Genomic DNA, 23525 nt, shown 5'->3' with positions numbered 1-23525 from the left:
TTTCTGTTAAAGCCATATGTGAAGAAGTCAATGTATCTGCCCCCGATACCCTACCCAAATGTGCAGATGTATTTAGAATTATTTAAAATTAATAAAATCATTATACAGCATTTCTCTCTCCCTTTCTCCCTTTCTCTCTTTCTCTCTCTCTCTCTCTCTCTCTCTCTCTCTCTCTCTCTCACACACACACACACACACACACACACACACACACACACAGTCTCTCTCTCTCTCTACCTTAATTAGAAAATACTCGTATCTATCAAGTTGTTTTAGTGAGCATCTCTATGCCACTTAGCAACAGGTGATACCACCATCCCTATAGTCCACTTGGAAAACCGTTGACATTTCACTTGTTTTGAATGACACTTCAGTGTTTCTTAGACATTATTTCTGATTAGAAAAGTAATATAGATAGATAGATAGATAGATAGATAGATAGAAAAAACACTTGGAAAATATAAATAAATTTAACGTTTTAGTTTCTTGTCCTTCTGAAATAGAGTCCATTTAAATCCACTACAGGCAGCACAATACCAACGGCTGCACATACAGTGTTTACTTATTGTTACTGTATCCTTTCTGGAGTGTGTCTTCCACGTGTGTAGTTGGCAAAATCCCTTTTCAAATCTAAAGTCTTTCAAGAAGAGTTATGGTTTCTTCAATATATTTCCTTTCCTCATTCCTGAAATACCTGTATGGATAAATTTGGCATTTGACAAACCAGAACAGTTGAGTGGTGAAGATTTCTTTGAGTCTTTAATCAGAATTTGAGGGAGAGAGGGGCGCCTGGGTGGCTCAGTCAGTTAAGCATCTGACTTCGGCTCAGGTCATAATATCACACTTGGTGAGTTCCAGCCCTGCGTCCGACTCTGTGCTGACAGCTCAGGGCCTGGAGCTTGCTTCGGGTTCTGTGTCTCCTCCTACCTCTGTCCCTTCCATGCTTATGCTCTGTCTCTCTGTCTCTCAATAATAAATAAACATTAAAAAAAGAAAAAAAAAGAATTTGAGGAAGAGAGACATAGATGCCTTCGTCTGTTTTGATTAGCAACAACAACAAAAATGGGAAGCAGATTATCACTTATCTAAATATAATGAACAGACCACTAGACACATTTAATCCAAATTTTAACTGCATTTTAAAAAAGAAAAATATTAGAAAATTTTCTACGATCGGTCTTACACTTTTCAACAGCATGCAAGAAAAAAGAAGTGACTATTTTGAATCATAGTCACAGCTCCTCTGCTCCCAAGAAAATAATCAAATGTATAGTTTTTGAAATTCCATGAACTGACTGACCAAGTAAATTGTCTACAAGGCTGCTTTTATGACTGGTAAAATGAAATTTATTTTCAGCATGCCATCTTCATCAGAAGGTATTGATAAAAGTTAAAACCTGCAAAAATCATGTTTCAGTTAATAATGAGTGTTATTAATTAGTCATGCTGACTAGAGACAGGAGTTAAAACCGAATTTTAGAATGGTTGCAAGGCATGTGGGATAAATATAATCGATTGATTTATTTTCCCCATGTTTACTTTTTAATTTGTTAGCCCAGATAATGAGTCTTGGACCCACATTAAAGTGAATATGATAGAAAGGAGAAATGTGCTGGGGAAATCCAACTTTGTGTGCATATGAGTGTTTATCAGGTGTTTGCTTATTTATTCTAAGGATTATTGTGAACCAAAAATACTAAGCTATTGGAAACAGTAGTTAACATCAACCACGGAAATAATGCTGGGTTAAGACACAAAGTTCTTGATAAAGTAATGATAGGCATTTTGGGAATTATACATAAACATTTACCTTTGTATTCTAAGTTAGATTAATGTTGTGATACTCACCCAGATGCTAATTTCATGTTTGAAGATGTCAGCATTGAAAACAGTTGCTTCCACAGTTTATCCTGAGGCATTTGTTAAGTGGAGAAGAATGTCCTATGCTGTAATTGGCTTTCTTATAAGTGAAAATATAAAAACAGTTCTTAAATTGTGGCAATAAAACAAATAGTGAGAGAGAGAGAGAGGAAAAATAAAGCTCTAGAAGTCCTTGAGGTAGGCATTTTGCCCTAGTCCTTCCCTGTGGATAAAGTTATAAAATGATGCTAACTTTAAATTAGTTTCTACTATGCTGTTCTTAGTTGTAGAATCACTTTGAACCTTAAAAGACTAAGGCAGGAAATATTATGCCTCTGCCTTGCACAGAAGTCAACATACATTTGTTAAATGTTGAATGAATAACAGTCTGTGTTGAACCTTCAGTCCACAAGTCATGACAGAAACAACAATGAAGAACACAGAGTGAGTTAGGTCACTACTACATATCTCTATAAACATGATGGCCAAGTGACCCGCTCACCATTTTTCATCACTTCTCTAAGCTGCTTAAGGCATGTGCAGCAAACAGAATGTCCCAGCACATCGTATCACAATGTTTATTGTGAACCTTTGGCAATAGATACATGTGAGGCCAAATCCTCACTCTGTGACTTTAAGGAACTTACTTAACCTTTCTGAGCCTCAGTTGCCTCAGTTAAAATTGGAAATGAAGTTACTCTTCATTGGGTTATTTTCAAGACTGCAATGTCTGACATATTTTTCTTTATAATATATATGTGTTTCGTTTTTATTCTTCATTAGTGTCTGTGAGAGAAACAAGATCTCTACCTTTGGAAGGGGAGCAGAAAAGAATGAAATGTTCATCTAGAGGGAATTGCAATGTTTAAATATTACTTCTCTTAGTTGTTAGAAGACTATTGGAAGTGGAAAACAGGTAATGAGCTTGAAGTAGTAATGAGTAAAATGCAGCAAGAGTTTGCATTGCTGGATAGGGAATCACTCTACAGAGGGAGACTCAGTTCATGAATCTCAGATGAATTAACCAAATATATATTAGGAGCCCCTTTTACTAGCAGGCACTATGGAAGGTTCAGGGAATATATAGTCCAACAGATGGGACCTAACAACCCTTGTCCAACCTTGGAAGAATTTCCAATCTAATGTGGAAGAAATATTAATAAATTCATAGATATATGATGAAGTATAATTAAATGCTAAGTTCTATCTGTGATGTAGGTATGCTTACAGTCTTTTTGGAACCCAGAATTGGTACAGTTAATTCAACTTGTGGAAAAGGTAGGACAGGGAAGAAAATGACAGGGACATGAGCTGCAAAAATATTTCATATGGCTCCATCTAAGTAAAATTTCATCTAAGATAAATTTTAAGCAGCCAGGAGGATGGCCTTTATTTTTTTGAGCAACATGGATCCACTGAAAGAAAATGTAATCAGAAGAGTGACATGGTCAGATTTTCAGAAAGTTTATTTGGAATTCAATGTGTAGGATCAAAGAGGGAGCCTCAGTCAAGTAGAAGGCAGGTGTATAGACAGTGAGATCCTTAGCTATGGCAATACACTGAATGAGAAAAGACAAATATGAGAATTACTTAAGCAATGAAATTAGCCACAGGATTTAATAGCTAATATAATAAATAACATTTAAACACCTATTTACAGTTTGATTTTAAAATATCAATTTGTGAGGGTGTTGGGTGGCTCAGTCAGTTAAGCCCCCAGCTTCTTGGTTTCAGCTCACATTATGGCCTCATGGTTCATGAGTTTGAGCCCCGTGTCAGGCTCAGTGCTGTCAGCATAGAGATTCTCTCTCTTGGGATCCTCTCTCTCTCTCTCTCTCTCTCTCTCTCTCTCTCTCTATCTCTCTCTCTTTCTCTCTGCCCCTCCCCTGCTCACTCTCTCTCTCTTTCTCAAAATAAATAACATATAAACGTGTGTGTGTGTGTGTGTGTGTGTGTGTGTGTGTGTGTGTGTTTATTGTGTTGTTTTGAAGCGTTTTCCAGACAGAAACTTCTGAAACAACCTGCCAGTGTTTTAAGTTCTCACTTTTTGCAACCATTAAGACAGGCAATAATGAAGCAAGAAAGTTGGAGGATTAGACCCACACTCCCAAGCGCTGCTCAGTGCACATACAGAGTGTAATGACTAGGGTAATGCCACCTTTCTAATCCAATGTGTACTTTAGACTCTAGCACAATGTCGTTCTAAGTTATTAAGGCAGTTTGATATACTCATGAGACTCTAGTCTTATCTCCGCTTTCTCTGTCACTTGTTGGTACATGCTGAATGAAGACTGGCAATCTTTCTACTAAAATTCAGACCTTTTAATGGGGTGCCTGGGTGGCTCAGTCAGTTAAGCATCTGACTCTTGATTTCAGCTCAGGTCATGATCTCATGGTTATGGGTTGGAGTCTCATGCCAGGCTCTGCGCTGATGGTGCGGAGCCTGCTTGGGATTCTCTTTCTACATCTCTTGCTGCCCTTACCCGTCTTGTGTTCTCTCTCAATAAATAAATAAATGACTAAACTTTAAAAATGAATAAACTTTAAAAATAAATTAATTAATTAAATTCAGAACCCTTACAAATACAGTTATTTGTTATTAACATTATTCTTCTAATATAATTTTTACTAATATATGTTTATATATTTTTAACTTAGTGCTTACTCTGTTTAACCCTTAACATCTTTCAGAGTATGAAATCAAACTTCAAAAAGATCACATTTGTGACATTTCTCTATGACAAAGGACCATATGTAAATAACTTACCCTCTAGTTTCATGTGGCCAAATTATCTTTGTTTTGTAATTCTACTGATTTATCTTCAATAGGAAAAAAATTTCCCTGTTCTATTCAAGAGGGCATTTGGCTATCTCCAAGAAAAAATCAATAGAGAAAAGAGTCAAGAATTTTTAATACTACTTATCCCTGAAAGTGGAATTCCTAGTCATGAATAAGTAATTAGGAATGAGAAAGAAAAACATAGTGTTTCTTGGATGATTCCATGCAATGACATCTGGGTGATCTGAGAGAGTAAAAAACAGAACCCTGAACTCCAGTGTTACATTAACAGCCATTGTAATAAAGATAAGATATTTAAAGAAGTATTTTATCAAGCTTCTTTCTATTCCCTTTCAACCAGTGGTGAGCTTAGAATTAGGCATTACTGAGGTTGATGGCTTGAGGAAAAGGAAACTGCAAAAGAAGAGATAATCACTCATTCAGGGATTTTAAGTGTATATTTGCTGCCCTGCCGACTTCTGTACCAAAATGTAAGCTGCACTTCTTTATATGGAACAAATAAACCAGAATGTTTTATTGCATCATCTGAAGTATTTTATCATGTGCTTTTGACAACCCCTGTGCCAAGATGTACATTTCCTGAATTTATCATACATTTCTTCTCTTTTTTCTGAAACTGTCTCTTCATTTTACTTTTTTATATGACACTTCATAAGAAACCAGTATTCATGTGTGGTTTTCTCATATCTCAAAATCAGATCATGAAAAGAGTTAGCTGGGTGCTAAGGGCATTTAATGAGCTGTTTTGTTTTGTTTTGTTTTGTTTTAATACATCCCCTTTATGTCCTTGGAAATCCGAAACAATGAATATTAACTCTCTCTTCACGTTGTTTAGAAAAATAAGTCATGATGAAACAGAAGAGCTTATGCTGAAGATATGAGAACCAGGTAGTACTCAATTTGGGGGGAAATGGTTCGTTACTTTACTGTCAGTTATGGACTCAAGGAAATGAAATATCTTTGATTACTGAAACAAAATTGCCACCAGCTAAAACTCCATCTCCATCTAGCTTAAAGATAGGATTACTTGGATATTAGATTGGGCAAGAAACTTGATTATAAAGGTGCCTTTCAGAGTTGTAATCTGGTTTATCAAACTGTTAATATGAGATTTTTCCATAGGAGATCCCCATTTTGTACCACAATGAATAAAAGTGCCTGGCAGACACAGACCTATTTTAAAAAGAGATGATTTAATTAGTTATTTTTATTTCCAGCAAGTCTGGCAATATACTGTGGGGAATCACTTAGTTTTCATTCTTTACAAGAAGCTATAGTTTATATTTCCCCCAGGCAGAGATTTATCTGACAATTTGAATGCCTTGACGACAGAAATATCTGATGATGAATATGATATTAAGGAGATGCCAAGTGACATAGCATTTTGAATCATTTTCAGTAACTGCCCATGATTAATAATTGTGCTCCTGTATGTATTTTAATTTTTTTTTTTCAACGTTTATTTATTTTTGGGACAGAGAGAGACAGAGCATGAACGGGGGAGGGGCAGAGAGAGAGGGAGACACAGAATCAGAAACAGGCTCCAGGCTCTGAGCCATCAGCCCAGAGCCCGACGCGGGGCTCAAACTCACGGACCGCGAGATCGTGACCTGGCTGAAGTCGGACGCTTAACCGACTGCGCCACCCAGGCGCCCCTGTATTTTAATTTTTATTAGAGGACGTTTGCATGGGAAATGGGAGTAGATGTTCTACTCTTATTTCTCATATAAGAAGTAAATGCACGTAAACCTGGCTGTACCAGCAAAGATGTTGAAACCTCGGGTCTCCAAATAGTCACAGTGAAAGTCAACTCCCCCCTTCCATGACTTTTAACTCTCACTTTTGCTTTATAACAGTAAAATAACAATAACAACAACGTAAGAACTACCATTCACTAAGGGCATATTGATTGCCATATAATTTACTATGTGCTTACCCTATATTGTTTCCAATTTATGGAACAAACCTAAGGTGGGTGGTGTTTTTCTCCTTGTAATACAATTAACTCACAGTTTCCATACTTTGCTGTATATTGGTATCACTCAGATTTGTTAAAAATACAGATATCAGGAACTACATTTTCTTTCATACCCTTAACCAAAAGTGCCATGAAGAGCTGTCTTGATGAACTGCTATAATAGAACATTTTTCCAAGACTTAATAAGTCACTTCATGTACATCACGACTCAGCAGTATATTACACTTACTTTTTACTTTGATTATTTCCCAAGCAAATTACTTACATTTGTAAAATGCATGATCTTATGAAATTGTACACCTTTAAATCTATTAATACAAAACAAGTGTTTCTATTTCCTTCTCAATCTTTACAGTTTTAGTTTAGCTGAGCAGATAACTTTTGAAAGTATGAAGGCACCAAATATATGTATTACCATAACCCCCTGCCTGAGCAGTTTATAGTTCACATAGTCATTTATCTTTTCTGTAGTTAAAGAGAATTTGGGTAATTGAAGAATACTGTTCAGTTAATGAAATATTTTCTTACTCATGTAAGGTAATATATATATTTGCTTTATAACAAAATCATATATATATATATGTGTGTATATATATATATATCTGATTCTATTTTTATGCAATTTATCATTCTGTATATTAAAAATGGTAGTTATATACTGCTGTATCCTGAAGACCTTTAAATTATAAAATAACTGCTTTTACTATTTTTTGAAGCATAGGAGGGATTCCTCAGAAAAACAAGTCACTGTTTTCTTTATTTGTACTGGCTTTTTAGAAATGATGGTAATTCTTCCATCCCTCTTTTGGGTTAATTACTTTGCATTATTTTATGTGTGTGATTTGATGGCCCTTACCTGATCCCTAGCTAATCCTATAAATATATATACTAGGGTGGTGAGATATCCAACATAATAAGGTGGAAGCTTCTAAAAAACATAGTCTTTTAAATAATTTCAAAATTAGAGAAACAGTAAATTGTCTTTTAATTAAAAGCTTAACAAAAAGCATGAAACTCTAGTTTTTACTAATTTTTTTCAAAATTACAACTTCCTAATGAGCAGTCACAAGATTATTTGTAGTTTAAAACTTTATATTTGTCATACATTTTAATATAAGTTTATAGGAGCATATTTATTCACTTAATCATTAGCTTGAACTATATAACAGTAATGTATCCTATTGGTATATATCAGAAAATAGCAATTTATCCAATAATGGGTATTTTGTTAAACACAGCTAATATTCTGTGCTCATTTCAGTAGCTGAAGTTTTAAATCCAGATTTAAGATTTTTAAATACCTCTGCTTCTTTGAAATGTACATACGCATTATTAGGTAGCTCAGATACAAAATTTAGAAGTTATTTTTTCTACAAACATTTCCAGCAAAAAAATGAGCATTTAACCTGGACAATGCATAATATCAGGGTCTACTTTATTGTTACATAAAATAAAGTTGAAAAGAAGCAAATATTAAATTTTCTATTTTAATAGGCTGGCCCATATTCATTACATTATAAAACAGAACTAGTATGAATCTCTATTGAATAAGAGATAATGTATGAAAAGCTGGCTTAGTTTTTACAGGTTTGTCATAAAATTGTTAAATTCTCCTAGAATATTCTTTCTATAAGATTCATAAAGCATCCTTTGTTTTAATAGCTTTACGTTTGCTCTGTTTAAAATTCTATGTTGAATTTTCCCTTACAGAACCGCGGAAGCAATTGCAAATACTATATGCAAAGCCTTTGTGTTTCTTTATCCTCTAGGAATGTTTAGTTAGGAAATGCATATATCAAGAATTCATCTTCTGTCTTAGCTCTATACTGGTATTTTTAGTTCCCTTCTACAACTCCCATACTTCTCTGACTATATGGGTATTATCTATTTATTTTCTATATGAGAAACATTTCTTCATACTTTTAGGAGTGAATACATAATGTAGAAGTCTCTAGGATTCAAATAAACAAATCACCTACTACACACTTTCTAGCTTCTCTGTGCTCTCTATCCTTTGTTCTGCCTACTTTCCAAAGTGTTCTAGCATTAGAGGGGGCTCATTATGACATATCTTGCCATCTGCAGTGGCTTCCCTTTTAAACTCGTGGATTTCTTTTGACCTCTGCAACACTAAGGCTTCATACTTGACCTGAGATAGCATCCAGTGTGAAGAAAAACACAACCACATGGCATAGGAAAAAATGGCTAGATAGCTGATCATTGGATTTGGGACTATGATTTATCAGTCAAATAAAAATCAGTGGTTGGCATGCCAAGAATATTGCTTTATAACAATACATCTGAGGCAGTGCCCTGTGGTATTTATCCTGATATGCATTCACCAACAAAATCTTAAAAGATGTAAATAACTTAAAAGCAAGGGAATATGCCCTCTGCATAGCAGTGTTTGAGTATTTACAATTGGTATTCAACTCAAGTTTCTTGAAGCAACAGAATCCTACCTTTAGCATTTTACCTTGGCATTTATACCCCTTTTTAGCTCTTTCTTGTGCAGATGTATGTTTTATCAGAAGGCAAGAATAGGTATACATCTGCAGGTTTTTGAATTGCAGGCTTTGACTATACAGACAAATGTTTCATCAAACCATGTTGTTATCTTCGTAGTTGGTAGAAGATGGATTGTTCAGTTTAAGTGGAAGCCTAAGAACAAGTTACTGAAATCTTGCCTGGCTGCAAAAGTGCATTCAGCACTTCAAAAGCCCATATGTTTTTCTCATTTGAAAGAATGCTTCTTAAGCAAACTGAAACACATTCTTCTACTTGGTGTAGCAACATTGTTTACTGTAATAGGATGGTAATCTTACTAGATTTCGTTGACTTTTGTGAACCATCTCAATACAAATTTTGACCTTTGAGTATTAAAGCCCATAGGCCCTGCTATTTAAACAACATCATCATTCTGCATCATTATTCTGAAAAAACTGACTTTCCTATTATAATTTAGTTTATTCATGGTTTTAATTTTTCCTCAATTCAAAACAATTAATTTAAGCTGATAATATATCATAATTGACTTGAGATAACACAGCGTGAAGAAAAGCATAACCATATTTTACAAGAAAATAGCGAGATGGCTGATAATTGAATCTGTAACCTTACGAATGCTGGCTTTTATTTCAAACATGATCTGTCCCCTACTTGCAAAAGCTGATTCTTATATATTTTCAAGTTATCCCAGCATACCAAGAAAGCCTTTCTGATTTTAACACACACCCAGTATGTTGAATCTTCAGAGTGATAATATCTACATTCAGAAAATTAATTCAATTTCAAGGAAGAAGAGAAGCAATTCCAAAAAGCAATGATTTGTTTTAATTTACTTTAACCCATGATGACAGAGAGCTGGCAATTTGTATGGCACTGTGCTAAGTGCTTTGGAAACATAAATAATGCAAAAAGCATGGTTTCTACCTTTACAAAGTATATTATCTAAGAGAAAAAAAAATGTGCACAAATAGTTGTTGCTTATCATTTACCCTGGAAACCTCTGAGCTTTCCAACGTGGAAAATAATAGAATACAGTTTCTATAGAATGGGGAAAATTCTTTAGTGGCCACATATCACAGAATCATCTTCAAGACTGCAACACAACAAAATGAACTTTTCTCTAACGTGCACATACATTTATGTGTCATCCAAATAAGCATAACTAATTCTTGAGAACTATTTTTATGACTTTGAAACTACTAGTTCTTCTAATCAGTGTTACTATGGTCACATGTGAAATTTATGCCCTGATACAAAGAAGCGATATTTAGGTGTGGAGAAAAACAAACATCACCAAATGGGATCTCCATTCTAAGTTCTTTTAAGGTGATTACTTCCAGTGCTGTGACCAGAAGCTGACACTCGAGTTCAGGGAGAGGGTGCTCATGGGAATATGTGAATGACCGAGTGGAGGGAAGGCTATGTTGTGCATATGCACATTTCCACACTGTGTCCAGGGAGCTCCTTTGCCACCTCTCATTGTCTCCTACATCCAAACCAGTGCATCCAAGACCCATCCCTGAGAGCAACCTTTCTTATACTTCCTGCCTTCATTCCCTTTCTTGCCTTCGGATGCCACCCCCAATACCAGAAAAATGATAGCCTGAGAGAAATTAGAGCAAATGTGTGGGTGGTTAGGTGACAAGTCTCACCAGAAAAAAGAAAAAAATCTTCAGAGTTCCTTTTAACCTCCAGGCCACACAGCGTGAGGAATAGTGGCCTTGACCTCTCCCTCACCATTCAGAGCCTGACCTTAAGACAGCTCTAAAATAAAAGAAATGCTAGGAATAAAGGAAAGGCCGTGGTCCAGGGGGCACAGAAGGAGGTTAATGCTTGAATCAGCATTAGTTTCTGCAGTTTTGGAGATCATCAGTAATCCATTCGCTAGTGCTTGTGTTCAGCACAATTATCGTGCTATGCTAAGCACAGCAGAGGACTCACTCCTATGAGAAGATGAGATGCTCAGAGAAAGAGAAGACTAGAGACGTTTAAAGGAGATTTGTTTCTAACGTGGCTTTAATTTGAAATCCTTTTCATTCTGAAGATGTCTGGATGTTGAGATAGAGCAAATGAAAGTAGTGCATTCCTGTTACAGATTCAGCTGTGCATCTCTCTTATTTGAAAGGCTTAATCAGCACACTCAGGAACAAGATGTGAGACATCTTGAGGCACTGCTTACTTGTCAGCTGCAAGATCAATAAAATGCAGACACCATTCTTTGCCACACTCCAGAGAATGAGTTTGCAGAGTGAAAAGGACTTCACTTTGAAACCATTCTATTCACACCGACTTGGCAAAGGCAGGGAAGTTGCCCTAGGGAGGGCACCTGAGGCTTGGCCCTGGCTGGCCCAGCTGTTCTTGCTCAACCTGCCAGGTGACATTACTCACTGGTGCAAAGTTAGTCTGAACAGTCCAGCTCAGGTCAGAAGGCATTTGCAGGCCACTCAGGCAATTCAGGGAAAGCAGTTGTTTTAACTGACCATGTAAATGATGTCTAAAAGCCTCTGGTAATCGATGTTGCTTGGACTCATTAATTTAGGATTGTTGTTGAACCTGACAAAAGTAAGCACGATACTAAAGATGCATAAACGCAGATCTAGCAGCCAGCAAATACAGACTACCGTATTCTGCTACCATAATTGCCACTGATCAAATTGCCACTAGGCCCACCTTAGGGATAACGGTGGACAATTTTTAGAAACACTTGGTAGCTGTTGTGTGGCAACTGGTTGAAAGAGAAGTAATTCGCTTGACTGTCAGTCCATGTTTTCATTAATAAAGAAGTGCTCTTCTTTCCTCAGCGTACAATTTCCAAAGGAGGCCTCTGTATCTGTGTACTCTTGAGAGAATAGGTGAAAATAATTTTTAATTTAAAAATGAATTACACAAATAAAATGTTACAATATTACCTGTCATTTTTGTAGTTTATCTTTCATGTTTATTTTTTAAAAAATAGCTCCCTCTGCAAATATTTATTGTCTGATAAAATCAAGGCTTACTGGGGTGCCTGGGTGGCTCAGTTGATTGAGCGTCTGACTTCGGATCACGTCATGATCTCACGTTTCTTAAGTTCCAGCCCTGCATTAGGCTCTCTGCTGTCAGTGTAGATCATCGGACCCTCTCTCTCTGCCCCTCCCCCACTCGTGCTTCCTCCCTATCTCATAAATAAATAAACTTTAATTTTTTTAAAAAAAAAAAGATCAAAGTTTACTGCTGGATGCCATGGGGGATATAATCCCTATTTGCAGAGGGGCTCACTGTTTTGTGGGACAACAGATGTATGCACACAATACATGTGAATGAGTAGGGGGTAGGTAGTTCTGAGTATGGCTTGAGCACTGAGGCAGATTTTCTCTTTTCAATCCTGTCCTTGCAGCCTGATTGATGTGGCTGCAGCTCAGTAGGGTCCTGCATGACAGCAGCAGGTGGGACAAAAGAAGGTCCTCCCAAGTTAAATCCAACAGCAAGAGTAATATTTGACAAAATTTTCAGGGAAAGATAGGATTCAACAGTGTTATTTGTGAAATATGGGAATCCCAACTAAAGGGGACACTGTCTATGCTGTCTGGCATCTTTGAACATACTGCATTTTTCTCCTCCACTGGACATTTCATTATTACTAGGTCTGCCCAACTTTACCTTCTAAATATTCTTTGAACCCTTCCTCTTCTTCATCCCTCTTTCAGATCTGCATCATTTTGCATTTCTACAATTGTAGTAGCCTGCTATTCGGCCGTAATTTTTCCCCTCTTAAACCTACCTTCTGCAGTATAGCAGGAATGGTTGGTATTAAATGAAAATATGACCATAGTTAGAATCCTTCAAAAAAATCCAAGCAAGTTCTCTCAGCAAGTTCTGGTCTGTCTACACTTCATCTCTTGACCATCCCCACCCCAATCCATCCTGGTCTAGTGGTACTGAAATGCCTCTGCTTCTCTAATCATACCAAGCTGGTTCCTGTCTCTGTGTCTTCCCTTCTTTCCTTCTTTTTTTTTTTTTTTAATTTTTTTTTTCAACGTTTATTTATTTTTGGGACAGAGAGAGACAGAGCATGAACGGGGGAGGGGCAGAGAGAGAGGGAGACACAGAATCGGAAACAGGCTCCAGGCTCTGAGCCATCAGCTCAGAGCCCGACGCGGGGCTCGAACTCACGGACCGCGAGATCGTGACCTGGCTGAAATCGGACGCTTAACCGACTGCGCCACCCAGGCGCCCCCTTCTTTCCTTCTTCACTCTGCTAGCTCCCACTCTTTTCCTGGAGAGCCTTCCGTGAGCCCCAAGTGGTTTATGATTACTTCTTCCTATGTCCCATTGAATTCTGTGCATCCACTATCACAGATACCATATTCAAATGTGTTTGTTGTTGTTTTTAATTTCTGTGTGTGTCTCTTCCACTGGACTAAAAGCTCCTTGAGGAAACCAGTGCAACAAACTTACTACAGTAGCTAGCTCCTGCTTCTCACTCACCCGGAGATCAGATTTAGTGACACCTCTTGAAAGGCCATCTCTGATCACCCAACACACCTCCACTTGCCTCACCCATCTTTTTTTCTTTACTTATCATTTCATAGTATTTTCTTGTTTATTCAAGTATTTGTTTACAGTTTTTCTCCCCACTAGCATATGAACTCTTTGAGACCTGAGACCTTCTCTGCTTTGTTTATCCTGGTATTGCCACTGCCTAGAAAAGTCCCTAATACATAGGATGCCTTTAATAAATACGCAGTTTTCAAAACCGAATTAAATGGAGGATTGATGGATGGATGGGCACATAGTAAGAGGTCAATAAATTAGTTGGAAGTGAATTAGCCTATCCCTATTAGATAAGCAGTTCATAGGCCAATAATGGTAGTAGGTGAATTTTTTAACACCTATGGGGCATAAACCACCATGAAAACCTCAATATTTACTTCCGTGGCTCTCTGCCATAAACTGTCATCCATTGTTTTAATGTATCCCAATTTAGGAAGGCTCTGTCTTATCCTGAATGTCACTAGTGATACAATACATGTTATCTTGATGTTAATTGTCCTATCCTGTCTTCTGGTATAAGTACACACACACCCCATATAAAATAACAGCAGAAGAAAAAGATCCAGAATTAACCTTTGAAGAATTACTTAACTCTTCACTTGCTCTTCAGTTGCTATTATTTTATGGGCAAAGAATCGGCTTCAGTTTCAGGCTCATCTGGAATTGAAGTTCATCTGGAAGCTTAACTTCCCTTCACAAAGGTTTTCTCATTTATGAAATAAGTGTGTTAACCTTTTTTCTTTGAAGTACCATTTTGCTGATGTGAGAAAATACATGTGAATGCTCTTTTTGAACTTCAGAATGTGCATCTAGTATTATGTTGTTCATCAGGTATTATTTCATATTTGTTCTCTATTTGTTGATAGCGATGATGATATGTATCTCCATATTAACTTTATTTTGAGCATCTTATTGTTCACTGCTTAAGGTCACTTAATCTTAGGTGTATAATCATTTGCATTCTGAATTGCAACTCCTTCATTAGTTTTTGTAACTGCTGAATTTAATAGGACATTGGGGAAGTGGATAGCACAGGCAAAAGGAAATTGGATTTTGAACTTTTTTATTATGACGACATCCATTTGATTGTGATCCAAATGATTAGCTAGTGAAGAAGAGCTACTGTTGTGACAACTTTCGGTGTGAAATAAAGTATATGCCATGGATTTGCTTACGAGTTTACTTTGTGGAAAAACATAGCCCCCAATACCAACATGCATCACCTATTGACTAAACTCAGTGTATGTACAAACCACCACGGGCACCTAAGGGTGCAACACTGTGTGGGACCCAGTGCCTGCCCCAGAGAAGCTAAAAGTCCAGGATCACCTCAGTAGTATGCTCTAAAGAGAAACATGCAAGTGACATTCTTTTTAAACAATTTTTAGTTATAGAAGAAAAGCACTTCTCACAGCTGGTGAATCACAGTGTCACCATAACCCCAATTTTTAAAACAAGAAAAACTGAGGACCACTAGACAGTAAGGAAGTAAGCTGGCACTTGAAGGATGCATGCTTCATTCAAGAACCCCACACATACTCATGTTTCCTCTGGTGTGCTTTATTGATTTGCAACATACAGTATGCAAGCGAACATTATAAAAACTTATTTTTTAAAAGTGTGGAGTTGAGGGGCGCCTGGGTGGCTCAGGCAGTTGAGCTTCCGACTTCGGCTCAGGTCATGATCTCACGGTCTGTGAGTTCGAGCCCTGCATCGGGCTTTGTGCTGACAGCTCAGAGCCTGGAGCCTGCTTCAGATTCTGTGTCTCCCTCTCTCTGACCCTCCCCCATTCATGCTCTGTCTCTCTCTGTCTTAAAAATAAATAAACATTAAAAAAAAATTTAACAAAAAATAAATAAAAAAATAAATAAAAGTGTGGAGTTGAAGACTGAGAAAAGAAATACCAATAAATTTGGCATCACAGCAGTGGGAAAGCTCATGTAAAAATGTTTTATAAGCTGTAAAGCCCTATGAAGATATAACACGTCACTTTATATTTTTTGATTGTGTTTTGTTTGAATGTATGTGTAGTGAGGGCATAACTAAGATCGGGATCCTTATGCCAGAGTAAAAAATGATATACATATAGGTATATAGACACAAATATATATATATTTTTTAATTGTTCATGGATATTTGACTTATCTGATAATATAACAGTGTTTGCTGACATGTTAATTAAAAAGTGGAAGTTGGTAGGTTAAGAGTATCAGTGAAGTAGACTTACTGAATAGTGTGGTTTGAGGTCTAATCTCTCCCTTTTAAAATGGTTACAGATTTGGTGAGAATGTCCAATTCAACATAAGGGTTTTAGAAGTACCCAACTAAATGGTGTAGAGTTTTTTCTAAGGCCATCATTGAGTTTAATTATATATTAAATTAAATTAAATGAAAGCTGGCTCTTTCACTCTGCTGTTCTACCGACTGGCCTATAGTCTCCTATTTACTGACTTGTAAATGGTCTCCTTGCCTGTGGCATTTTCCCATCCAAATGTTGCACAAATTCAAGACAAGGATGCTTGAGATTCCTTTCATGGCAATATCCTTAAAAAGCCAGCCTCCTGCAATTGTCTAAAATCAAAGTATCATCATGAAAGTCTCCTAGTGCTTTTATGAAGTCTGGAAAGATTTTGAAGTTTAAAGTGGAAAGCAAAACAAGAATCCAAAGGTTCAACATCTGAGGTTTTGAGGTTAGTTTCTCTGGAATGTGAAAATCAGATTATTACCTCTCCCAATATTGCAATTCTAAAAATGAATGGCTTCTTAATTGAATGACTTCAAAGTGATATAGTACGTCTACCTAAAACTATATAATTTATCAGTTGTCAATAACCAAGGTGCAATTTTTGTTGTATTAATGCCATCTTTACTGATAAAGTCTGATTAAGATCATTACTTTTCCACATATTTTCATCCATTTTATAAAAAGCATCCCAAGGTTTTAAAGCCATTGGAGAAATGTTAGTAGGTAATGTGCTTGAGCTACCTATTCCCTGAATATGGAATACAAAGGAGAAACATGTTTATGTTTAATGAAAAAATGGTTACCAATGAGAAACATCTTTTTAATTTTTTAAGATAAATAAAATTAGCTTTTATAGTGCAGCTGCAAAATTATTTCTTTTACATTCTAAGTGTAAACATTTAATTAGTGACAAGTGTTGGGCCTCAGTAGTTATTAAAATCCAGAGTATGCTTGGTGACAATCACTGATCAAGCTGGCTTATATATACTGATAAATAATGTCAGTGTACTCCTTTCATATTTTCAGGAATTCTTATCAATCAGCATAGTATATTTTATAATGAAATTATCATGTTTATTGTACAAATCTAACTTGACAAAATGTTGAGTGTAATGTATAACCTAAATTAAGAGAACTATCATAATAGTACTTATTCTGAATTTTCAAACCTTAATAAATTTAGTTTGTAGTGAAATTTATGAAATAAGAAATTCATATATATACTTTTCAGGTAGATTTGCCATTTGATATCCAAGAACGTATTATTTGAATTGCATTATGCTTAATGTTAGAATTTAAAATTTTTATTAAGAAATTTTTCTTAAGTTTCCAAGATAACAAATTTAAATAAAATTAAATTAAAATGTTAGCACAAAACACCTATATGTTTAGCTATGAATTTTGAATTTAAAATATTAGAAATATAAATATTTTAACATCTTAATTTACTTATTGGTGTATGTAAGTTATGTATAATTCAGAGAGTTTACCTACTTAACTTCATAAAAATAATTTGTCTACATGTTTCTATTATAACATAGTTGAAGTTATTATTAAAAGTTGACATATTTACATGTTGCCATTTTTGTTGGAAGCATATCTGATGATGTTTATAAAAATTAAAGTTAAAAAAATTTATAGTGGTGGGAAATGTAAAGTCAGTATGAAAATCATTTTGACACAAAACTCAGATATAGGCTATTCAAGAAACAATGGATCAAAGATATTTATTGAGGGCTTGCGATTAATGAGGTATGCTAATTTCTGAAAATGTAAACTATGATGTAGGTCCTTTAAGGGCATTGCACTTTGGTTGATGTGATCAACAGCCCAGGGATGACAGTGCATAATGCAGAGTCATAATGCAAGAAGGCAGTATCTATTGAGGTGCCATACTCAAAGCAAAGGAAGAAGAGAGTGTCATCAGGAGAAAGAATCATTTCCTTCATGAGGAGTTCCAAAAGCATGATGGTACAAAATAAATTCATTTAAAAAATATCTCCCATCAAATCTAACAGCCACATTTTAAGTGTGGATTATTTCTAATACATTCACAATTTTTCCTGATTTGTTCCCAGAATGCTCAGGCCCATTGGGAATCGAAGGTGGAATCATATCAAATCAGCAAATCACAGCTTCCTCTACCCACCGAGCTCTTTTTGGACTCCAGAAATGGTATCCCTACTATGCACGTCTCAATAAGAAGGGGCTTATAAATGCATGGACAGCTGCAGAAAATGACAGATGGCCATGGATTCAGGTAACACATGGGATGGGACAAGGTGACTGCCAAGGAATGACCAGAGTCATTTCAGAAAGAATACACATCACAGCCCAAAGTGTGACTTTTCTTCATGGTGACAGAGGACAGGATGATTCAGCTGACTCCAAATTGGCTATGAAATCTGAAACTGTGGGATATATGTACGTTGACTGTAAAGTGTGTTGAGGGTTAAAAATGTTGAAATTCTTGGGGTATAAATATTGCAATTTTTTTTTTATGTGAGAGATAGCACATGCAGTGCCTGAAAGCCTGGGAGGGGCAGAGTTTGAGGGAGAGAGAGAATCTTAAGCCAGTTCCAGGCTCAGAGCAAAAGGAGCTCTATTTCACCACTGTGAGATTATGACATGAGCTGAAATCAAGAGCTTAAACAGCTGAGCCACCCAGGCTCCCCTAGAAGGTTTCCACATAGGCCACCTGTTAACATTTGGCCACAACTTTTGACACTTCAAGAAAATAAAAAATGCATGTTTTCTTTCTCCGTCTTAGAAGTGGTTTCACATGCACAGAACATATAATGTACAGATTAGATAACGCGAATACCAAAAATGTCTTCAGCACCCTCTTTCAATAGCTGAGGCTTTTTCAACTCATACTCTTTTATTTATTATCATCAGCCAGCTACTTTTTTAAACAGAAAAAACATGATATACCAAGATCGTAAGTGATTTCCCTAAAATGGGATGGATGGTAATAATACCAGCACATTGTATTTTATCCAGTTAAATGCTTTCTGAGGACTTACCTTAAGTAAGTAATATGTAAGTAAACTACACATTAGGAAGACAGAAAAGATGATTAAAGCATGATTTCTGTGTAAGATTATACCCCTGTTGGGGAGAGCACATTAATAACATGTAACAAGTCATTGAGTGTGTGCTGAAGAGAAGGAATACCCAGTATATGGTGGGTTTAGTGGAAGAAATAATTATCATGAGAAAGCCTATGGGAGAATAGCTTTTTAGGTGGGCCTTGGAAAATGCCTTTCAATGGAGACTAAAAGCCTACAGAGCAGCATGATCAAAGATGCTAGGTGAGAATCTGGGGAACATCATACAGAAAATCATGACTTGTGTATAAGTTGCTAGAGGAACATGTTCAAATTTAGCGAGTGAGGTAAGTGTGCCTTAGGATTCACACATACTAAAAAGTTTGGGGCTGGGGCGCCTGGGTGGCGCAGTCGGTTAAGCGTCCGACTTCAGCCAGGTCACGATCTCGCGGTCTGTGAGTTCAAGCCCCGCGTCGGGCTCTGGGCTGATGGCTCAGAGCCTGGAGCCTGTTTCCGATTCTGTGTCTCCCTCTCTCTCTGCCCCTCCCCTGTTCATGCTCTGTCTCTCTCTGTCCCAAAAATAAATAAAAAAAAACGTTGGAAAAAAAAATAAATAAATAAATAAATAAAAAGTTTGGGGCTTTTTCCATGGAGCTATTACAGAATTTTGATTTAAGTAGTTGAGCGATTTTGTTTACTATGTATTTGGAGTCAGAGGTCATTTTTAACATGGAAATCCATGATTTGACATTATTAGGTGCAATGTCCAGGCATTGATTTACGGGAATTTAGTAGAATGAAAAGTTGATCTATGGCCAGGTAACATGATTTCCATACCTTAGGAACTGGGCCAGAATCCCCTTCAGATTTTTCCTTTGTTCAGGTTTCTTGTGAATTTTTACATATCCTATATATACTTCTTTAATTATATGGCTCCATGTGTTTACCAGAATTGTTTTGTTTGATGAATTTATTTTTGAGTGCATTTGCAGAAATTGCTTCTTAGATTACACATGATTTTTCTAATCTGTAGCTACATGTGCAAAGAGAATTCCAGATAGTGGAAATGGCACATTTATACACTTTTGACCCCAAGCTAATGAATATACAATTAAGGTTTAAAATAGATGAGAACAAAAATGCCTATATTTTATTGTTAAAAATCATTGCAGAGACCATTTTTTTAAAAATCAGCTTAGTTGCCTGTTATGAAATGCATTTGTGGGATTGTAGTCATGACAAAGCTTTAGAAATTAAAATTAATAGCAAAAATTGCACAACACTGTGAGACAATGTCACTAGATTGCATCTGGGTTTGGCAAATTATGTTTGAGAGCTTCAGTCATTGCCATGTTTTAATAAACCACAATAACATCCTTTCGCGGTATTTTTACTGAGAAACACCTTATTAATGTTTCAGTCCTGACTTTTCACTTTATTTTGTCCCACTTTATTGCCTACCTTAACCTTACACATCATTCTGCCTTCCAAAGTACAAATCAACTTTAAGTTCTCTTTATCCCACTAGTTGTAAGTGGAAATAACCTCAATGGAATAGGACAGTGGTTGACTTTTAGAGAAATTTAGATTAAACATAACTTTATCAACTTAACTAAAATAATTAAATACCTCTTTTAAGGGGATAAAATTATTATTATTATTAGTTTGCTTTTAGTCTGAAGGTGATAATGAACTCTCACAGAAAAACAATACAGGCACATAAAAAGTCTTTTAAAAGTATTTTTTAAGTTAAATTTTAGTTAACATATACTGTAGTATTTTTTCAAGAGTAGGATTTAGTGATTCCTAACTTACATATAACACCCAGTGCTCATCCCAACAAGTGCCCTCCTTAACACCCATCACGCATTTAGCCCATCGTCCACCTAGCACCCCTCCAGCAGCCCTCAGTTTGTTCTCTGTATTTAAGAGTTTCTTAAGGTTTGCCTCCCTCTCTGCTTTTCTTATTGTTCCATCCCTTCCCCTAGGGTCATCTGTTGTTTTTTAAATTCCACATATGAGTAAAATCATATGATATTTGTCTTTCTCTGACTGACTTATTTCACTTAACATTACACTCTAGTTCCATCCACGTTGCTGCAAATGGCAAGATTTCATTGTTTATGATCACTAAGTAATATTCCATTGTGTATATATATGCCATCTCTTCTTTATCCATTAATCAGTTGATGGACATTTGGGCTCTTTCCATAATTTGGCTATTGTTGATGGTGCTGCTATAAACATGGGGTTCATGTGCCCATTTGGTAAAGACCTAGTAGTGCAATTTCTGTATCATCAGTAATTCTAGTTTTAATTTTTTGAGGAACCTCCATACTGTTTTCCAGAGTGGCTGCACCAGTCTGCATTCCCACGAACAATGCAAAAGTGTTCCCCTTTCTCTGCATGCTCTCCAATATCTATTGTTTTCTGAGTTGATAATTTTAGCCATTCTGACAGGTGTGAAGTGTTATCTCGTTGTGGGTTTGATTTCTGTTTCCCTGATGATGAGTGATGTTGAGCATTTTTTCATGTGATGTTAGCCATCTGAATGTCTTCTTTGGAAAAGTGTCTGTTCATGTCTTTTGCCCATTTATTTACTGGATTCTTTGTGTGTTGGGTGTTGAATTGGGTAAGTTCTTTATAAATTTTGGATACTAACCCTTTATCCGATATGTCCTTCACAAATATCTTCTCCCATCCCATCGGTTGCTTTATAGTTTTGTTTGTTGATTGTTTCCTTCGCTGTGCAGAAGCCTTTTATCTTGATTAAAGATAGATTGATTTTTTTTTTTTGCTTTTGATTCCCTTGCCTCGAGAGACATGTCTAGTAAGACATGTCTACTACAACCAAGTTCAAAGAGGTTACTGCCTGTGTTCTCTTCTAGGATTTTGATGGTTTCCTGTCATACACTTAGATCTTTATTTATTTTGAATTTATTTTTGTGTATTGTGTAAGAAAGTGACCAAGTTTCATTCTTCTGCATGTCGCTGACCAATTTTCCCAGCACCATTTGTTGAATAGACTGTTTTTTCCATTGGATAGTCTTTCCTGCTTTGTTGAAGATTAGTTGGCCATACATTTGTGGGTCCTTTTCTGGGTGCTTTATTCTGTCCCATTAATATACGTGTCTGTTTTTGTGCCAGTACCTATTGTCTTCATGATTATAGCTTTGTATAATACAGCTTGAAGTCTGGAATTGTGATGCCTCCAGCTACAGTTTTCTTTTTCAACATTACTTTGGCTATTCAGGGTCTTTTCTGGTTGCATACACATTGTAGAATTGTTTGTTCTAGCTCTGTGAAGAATGCTAGTGTTATTTTGATAGGGATTACATTGAATGTGTAGATTGCTTCAGGTAGTATAGACATTTTAACCATATATGTTCTTCCAATTCATGAACATGGAATGTTTTTCATTTCTTTGTGTCCTCTTCAATTTCTTTCATAAGTTTTCTATAGTTTTAAGCATACAGGTAATTTACATCTTTGGTTAGGTTTATTCCTAGATAATTTTTGTTTTTTGGTGCAATTGCAAATAGGATCAATTCTTCAATTTCTATTTCTGCTGCTCCACTGCTGATGTATAGAAATGCAACCAATTTCTGTACATTGATTTTATATCCTGTGACTTTGCTAAATTCATTTATCAATTCTAGCAGTTTTTTGATGGAGTTTTTTGAGTTTTCCACGTAGAGTATTGTGTCATCTGTGAAGAGAGAAAGTTTGACTTCCTCCTTGCCAGTTTGTATGCCTTATAATTTTTTTGTTGTCTGGTTGCTGAGGCTGGGACTTAGAGTACTATGTTGAACAACAGTGGTGAGAGTGGACATTCCTGACCTTTGGGAGAAAGCTCTCAGTTTTTCCCCATTGAGGATGATATTAGCTATGGGTCTTTTGTAGATGGCCTTATGATCTTGAGGTATGTTCCTCATATCCCTACTTTCTTGATAATTTTTGTTAAGAAAGGATGCTATGTTTTGCCAGATGCTTTGCATCTGTTGAGAGGATCATATGGTTTTCATCCTTTCTTTTATTAATGTGGTGTACCACACTAATTGATTTGTGAATATTGAACCAGCTCTGCAGCCCAAGAATATCCCCACTTGTTCATGATGCATGATTCTTTCAATGTATTGTTGAATTTGATTTGCTAGTATCTTGTTGAGAATTTTTGCATCTCAGTTCATCATGGGTATTGGCCTGTAATTCTCCTTTTTAGTGGGGTCTTTTATGTTTTTTTAATCAAGGTAATGCTGTCTTTAGAATGATTTTGGAAACTTTCCTTTCATTTCCATTTTGTGGAACAGTTTGAGAAGAATAGGTATTAATACTTCTTTAAATGTCTGGTAGAATTCCCCTGGGAAGCCATCTGGCCTAGGACTTTTGCGAGATCTTTGATTACTTCCAATTTCTTTTCTAGTTATGGATTTGTTCATATTTTCTATTTCTTCCTTTCTCAGTTTTGGTGGTTTATGTGTTTTTAGGATTTTGTCCATTTCTTCCAGATTGCCCAGTTTGTTGGCATATAACTTTTCCCTAGTATCCTCT

At 36.2% G+C, this 23525-nt stretch overlaps 1 protein-coding gene across 2 annotated transcripts in view; it reads left to right on the top strand.

Annotated features, from left to right (window-relative positions):
• The window catches only part of EDIL3 (EGF like repeats and discoidin domains 3), a 422774-nt gene that overhangs the window by 252910 nt on the left and 146339 nt on the right, over positions 1 to 23525 (top strand). For both annotated transcript variants that reach the window (XM_047877276.1, XM_047877267.1), the window contains one exon: positions 18003 to 18184. In XM_047877276.1, coding sequence (XP_047733232.1) covers positions 18003 to 18184 — 182 coding nt within the window. The remainder of the gene's footprint in view (positions 1 to 18002; positions 18185 to 23525) is intronic.

Source organism: Prionailurus viverrinus, chromosome A1 (assembly GCF_022837055.1).
Source record: "Prionailurus viverrinus isolate Anna chromosome A1, UM_Priviv_1.0, whole genome shotgun sequence".
Lineage (NCBI taxonomy): Eukaryota > Metazoa > Chordata > Mammalia > Carnivora > Felidae > Prionailurus > Prionailurus viverrinus.
Note: the sequence above shows the minus strand (reverse complement) of the source record. Positions and strands in the feature narration are given on the sequence as shown.